Source organism: Phytophthora cinnamomi (genome assembly GCF_018691715.1).
Source record: "Phytophthora cinnamomi strain GKB4 chromosome Unknown Contig22, whole genome shotgun sequence".
Taxonomy (NCBI): Eukaryota; Oomycota; class Peronosporomycetes; order Peronosporales; family Peronosporaceae; genus Phytophthora; species Phytophthora cinnamomi.
In genome coordinates this window covers 716,226-722,444 of record NW_027150955.1, presented here as the reverse complement: position 1 = coordinate 722,444, position 6,219 = coordinate 716,226, and the positions used below count along the sequence as shown (strand labels likewise).

General features: G+C 60.0%; 1 protein-coding gene across 1 annotated transcript; it reads left to right on the top strand.

Moving 5' to 3' along the window:
* Positions 1–388: 388 nt before the first annotated feature.
* IUM83_12130 (Elicitor-like transglutaminase) lies at positions 389–4,910 on the top strand (the record flags this gene model as incomplete). The annotated part of the gene is made up of 2 exons (XM_067936734.1): positions 389–2,010; positions 4,652–4,910. 2 exons carry the CDS (start codon positions 389–391, stop codon positions 4,908–4,910), a joined length of 1,881 nt encoding a protein of 626 aa, XP_067794986.1.
* Positions 4,911–6,219: the final 1,309 nt, after the last annotated feature.

The following is a 6,219-nucleotide window of genomic DNA, read 5'->3' as shown; positions in this document are numbered from 1 at the left end:
CGTCTCAGTTCCACGGCAACTGGAGCCAGCGCCTCGAATTTTGCTAGTAGTGGACGCTAATCGACAATGCAGTGACGTCACGGTTCCGTCGACTTGAAATTCGCTTCGATTCCGTCGTTCTGGTGCATCGATGTCGCTCCGTCGTGAGGGTCCACTACGGACAGCAATACGCTTGGACACCGAAAGTTTCACGGGTCAGTCGACGATCTTTGAGCCGGTTCAACCGGCCAGTGCACGCAATTGACAAGCATCGCGAGGCAGTCATCCATTCACACTCACGCGCACCTCGGAGCGGATCCCGACGCTCGCTTCCTGCCGTTCACTTTGGAATTTGCCTCCTCGAGCTCACTTCGGTCCCTCCTGCGACTCAAGCTCCATTCTCACCGCGATGTCGTCGACCCGCCCGACCCCACCCTGGCTGGGGTACTCCGTCCTCGCGCTGGCGCTGCTGCCGTCGACGATCCAGGGCGAAGCCATCACGGAGAGCGTCGTCACGCCCCTCGGAGACACAGCGTCGCTGACGCACAGCCACCCGGCATTCGGCGGCCTGCAGACCGGCAAGGTCGTGGCGCCCGTCGTGCTCACGGAGCAGAACGGCGACGCTGCGGCGACGCGCAACTTGGAGGCGGAGCTGTCGGACATCTCGCGCCTGGAGACGTACTTCGGCACGTCGATGGAGACCAACTTCAACGTGATCAAGGACTCGTATTCGAGCGCTGTCCGCGACGTGCTGCCGTGGTCCGGGGACTACTGGGCCACGTACAAGGACGGCGTCAACGTCGTCTGGAAGGACGGAGACGCGTCGCCCACCGAGAAGTATGCGGCGGCCTTCGGCATCAACGTCAACTCGTTCAAGGACAGCATCTCGCTGAGCACGGGCGTGCTGTCCGAGGCGGACTACGAATCGGCGTGCACTAGCGACGCGGACTGCGACGACGGCAGCCTGTGCGGCATCCGCGAGGGCGACACCAGCGGCTACTGCATCCCGACGTGGCACGGCATCTGCCACGCGTGGGCCGCCGCCGCGCTGTACGAGGCCGAGCCCAAGTGCGACGTCCAGAAGGACAACGTGACCTTCCACTCCGTGGACATGAAGGCGCTCATCAGCCAGCTCTACGACGGCGCCGCCATCGAGGTGGTCTTCACCGGTGCCCGCTTCAACGGCCCCGACAGCCCGGAGGAGCTGGACGAGTACGGGCGCTACGTCGACGACGCGCGGCGGGACATCAACCCCGCCTTCTTCCACATCGCGGCGGCCAACATCCTCGGCAAGCAGCAGCGCTCCTTCATCGTGGACGTGAGCTCCGACTCGCAGGTGTGGAACCAGCCCGTGCAGAAGTACGAGTTCCTGGAGGCGGACATCGTGGACGCCGCGAACCTGTCGCTCGAGCACTTCGGCACCGAGACGTACCCGTTCAACAGCGGCTTGACGTACCTGGCCAAGTGCACCATGCGACTCACGTGGACGGCCGAGTCGATCGAGGACGGCGCGCTCACGACCACAGGCCGCATCGAGGCGTACACGGTGTACGAGGACTACGAGTACTGCCTCGAGCTGGACGAGAACTACACGATCGTCGGCGGCGAGTGGCTCGGCGACTCGCGCAAGGACCACCCGGACTTCCTGTGGTTCCCCGCGGCCAAACCGAGCGCGGACACCGTCACGGACTCGGGCATTGCGTATGCGGACGTGCTGGGTCTGATCGAACAGTCTCTGGAGTGCGTGGACGTCACGATCAGCCCTGACGCCCCGGATGCGCCGTCGACCAAGACGCCCGGATCGGAGTACACCAAGTCGCCGTCGTACACCAAGACGCCGTCCAAGACCACGAAGACACCAACCGCGACGACCACGACCCCGTCCGCCACGACGTACACACCGCCAACGTCCATTGACTCTTCAGCGGCCACAGAAGCACCGGAGCCGACGACAAAGACGCCCGAGCCGTACACGTACGCCCCTGAGCCGACAACGGAGCAGCCATACACGACGACGCCCGAGCCGTACACGTACGTCCCTGAGCCGACGACGGCAGCACCAGACACCTATGCCCCCGAGCCGACAACAGAGACCCCGTACACATATGCGCCGACCTATGAACCGCAACCTACGCCGAAGGCACCTACACCGACAACGAAGACTCCAAAGCCGACCACGAAGACCCCGGAACCGACAACGAAGACTCCAAAGCCGACCACGAAGGCCCCAAAACCGACCACGAAGACCCCGGAACCGACAATGAAGACTCCAAAGCCGACCACGAAAACCCCGGAACCAACGACAAAGACCCCGAAGCCGACAACAAAAACTCCTACGCCATACACAAACTCACCCTCAACCTACCCACCTCAGACCTATGCACCGGAGACGTACGCGCCGGAGACGTACTCGCCATCGACTTCCCCGGTGGAGACGTACTCGCCTGAGACCTATGCACCGGAGACGTACGCGCCGGAGACGTACTCGCCATCGACTTACCCGCCGGAGACGTACTCGCCTGAGACGTACGCGCCGGAGACGTACTCGCCATCGACTTACCCGCCGGAGACGTACTCGCCTGAGACCTATGCACCGGAGACGTACGCGCCGGAGACGTACTCGCCATCGACTTACCCGCCGGAGACGTACTCGCCTGAGACCTATGCACCGGAGACGTACGCGCCGGAGACGTACTCGCCATCGACTTCCCCGGTGGAGACGTACTCGCCTGAGACCTATGCACCGGAGACGTACGCGCCGGAGACGTACTCGCCATCGACTTACCCGCCGGAGACGTACTCGCCTGAGACCTATGCACCGGAGACGTACCCGCCGGAAACGTACTCGCCATCGACTTACCCGCCAGAGACGTACTCGCCTGAGACCTATGCACCGGAGACGTACGCGCCGGAGACGTACTCGCCATCGACTTACCCGCCGGAGACGTACTCGCCTGAGACCTATGCACCGGAGACGTACGCGCCGGAGACGTACTCGCCATCGACTTACCCGCCGGAGACGTACTCGCCTGAGACCTATGCACCGGAGACGTACGCGCCGGAGACGTACTCGCCATCGACTTACCCGCCGGAGACGTACTCGCCTGAGACCTATGCACCGGAGACGTACGCGCCGGAGACGTACTCGCCATCGACTTACCCGCCGGAGACGTACTCGCCTGAGACCTATGCACCGGAGACGTACGCGCCGGAGACGTACTCGCCATCGACTTACCCGCCGGAGACGTACTCGCCTGAGACCTATGCACCGGAGACGTACGCGCCGGAGACGTACTCGCCATCGACTTACCCGCCGGAGACGTACTCGCCTGAGACCTATGCACCGGAGACGTACGCGCCGGAGACGTACTCGCCATCGACTTACCCGCCGGAGACGTACTCGCCTGAGACCTATGCACCGGAGACGTACGCGCCGGAGACGTACTCGCCATCGACTTACCCGCCGGAGACGTACTCGCCTGAGACCTATGCACCGGAGACGTACGCGCCGGAGACGTACGCGCCATCGACTTCCCGGTGGAGACGTACTCGCCTCAGACCTATGCACCGGAGACGTACGCGCCGGAGACGTACTCGCCATCGACTTACCCGCCGGAGACGTACTCGCCTGAGACCTATGCACCGGAGACGTACGCGCCGGAGACGTACTCGCCATCGACTTACCCGCCGGAGACGTACTCGCCTGAGACCTATGCACCGGAGACGTACGCGCCGTAGACGTACTCGCCTGAGACCTATGCACCGGAGACGTACGCGCCGGAGACGTACTCGCCATCGACTTCCCCGGTGGAGACGTACTCGCCTGAGACCTATGCACCGGAGACGTACGCGCCGGAGACGTACTCGCCATCGACTTCCCCGGTGGAGACGTACTCGCCTGAGACCTATGCACCGGAGACGTACGCGCCGGAGACGTACTCGCCATCGACTTACCCGCCGGAGACGTACTTGCCTGAGACCTATGCACCGGAGACGTACGCGCCGGAGACGTACTCGCCATCGACTTACCCGCCGGAGACGTACTCGCCTGAGACCTATGCACCGGAGACGTACGCGCCGGAGACGTACTCGCCATCGACTTACCTGCCGGAGACGTACTCGCCTGAGACCTATGCACCGGAGACGTACGCGCCGGAGACGTACTCGCCATCGACTTACCCGCCGGAGACGTACTCACCATCGACTTCCCCGGTGGAGACGTACTCGCCTGAGACCTATGCACCGGAGACGTACGCGCCGGAGACGTACTCGCCATCGACTTCCCCGGTGGAGACGTACTCGCCTGAGACCTATGCACCGGAGACGTACGCGCCGGAGACGTACTCGCCATCGACTTACCCGCCGGAGACGTACTCGCCTGAGACCTATGCACCGGAGACGTACGCGCCGGAGACGTACTCGCCATCGACTTACCCGCCGGAGACGTACTCGCCTGAGACCTATGCACCGGAGACGTACGCGCCGGAGACGTACTCGCCATCGACTTCCCCGGTGGAGACGTACTCGCCTGAGACCTATGCACCGGAGACGTACGCGCCCGAGACTTATGCACCGGAGACTACCGCACCAACATCGTCTTCTCCCCTCACAGAGACGCCGTACCCGAGTTTGATCTGCTATGGCGAGACGCCGGCACCTTCGACAACTGAAGCGCCATCGATCCCGTCTTCGGTGTCACCTTCAAGTTATCCGACGGATTCACCTTCGAGCTACCCGACCGAGGCTCCAAGTGCGACCACTGCAGCCCCTACCCAGACGCCGACGTATTACCCAACGTCGGCTCCCAACACGACGGAGACGACCGCGCCAACGCTGGCACCGACGGATACACCAACCTACGCCCCGACATCAGCGCCGACCTACGCCCCGACATCAACACCGACACCGACTTCAACACCGAAGACAACTAACCCGGCCAGCCAGTCGTCGACCCAGTCGGCCACCCAGGGTAAGAGCAGCAGCAAGTGGTACCGTCGACTTGGGGAGTTCACCCTTTGGTGGTGATCGCTATCTCCGCATCCTGGACAGTGACCAGCTAAATCAGTCCAATCCGGGCTACTGAGCTGCACCCCGTGCGTCTTGATGTTCTGCGACAACGGTGACGCCCGGCGTGACCGCAGTCTGCTTCCTCTACATGATTATTTTTGAAAATTGAGGGTGATGCAGTAAATACACTTAGTCTTTGCTCGAATTTTGGATTGGAGGCAACATCACTCGCTCGCTATTAAGTCAATATCATGACCCTATAAAGTACTTGTGATTAGCTGGAAAAAAATACAGGTAGCCATTCCTGATCTGAACGTCCTGCTTGGTGAGTTGTAGGTATGACCTAAAGGGTGACTGGGTGGCTATTATAACAATACCTTTGGGTATTGTTAGGTTTTAGACGTTACCGTATTAGTGTTAGTGCTTTCTACCGTCAAGTATAATAAGTAGTTTGGAATAGTTTGACATTTCAACGCAGTTTGAATATCCAATCGGAGCAACTTCAGCACAGCTAATACAATTTGCTTGTACGTCGCCTTAGAGAGTTTCGTTGGGTGGATGGATGGATGGACGGATGACAGGATGAATGGCCCACTCCCGAATCACTAGGATCTGCAACACACTTCATGTCATCAAGCGTGTGCGCATCCTAGTGGTTTTGGAGCAGGCCATTCATTAAGTCAATGGCGATTTGAAATACAATAGTTTCCTGGTCGCACCACGTGGCCCACGCTCGGTCTTCATAATATGTGCGCTTCATCGCCATAAGCTACGATCGATCAACAGAGAGCAGTGTTGCGTCACTGCTCTCATAACTCTGCTGAACAACTGGTATATTTACTATGCAGACGGGTTTACGCACACCGCGAAAATGACTATTGTAGAGACACCTTCGCTTCTGTTGAGCTGGTGTTGAAGCATCTGACAACCTATCTCAATCTTCAGAGAGAGAGAGAGAGAGAGAGAGAGAGAGAGAGAGAGAGAGAGAGAGAGAGAAGCTCGATCACCAAGTGATGACTCGTTGTGGACCCTATGCGAGCTCAAATTTATTGCTGTCGGTCGGTCCGAGCTAAACAGTTTCTTGTACGCTGTCCAAATGCAGTTGCGTGTCAGCGCAGCGTTACAAGGTTGGTTGTGCATCCTTCCAATTGGGATCACACCAAGATAAGAAGTGGAGGTTCGCTAAGTTTAGCAGGCAATCCCCTACATCCTAACAATACAAGTCATGATTGG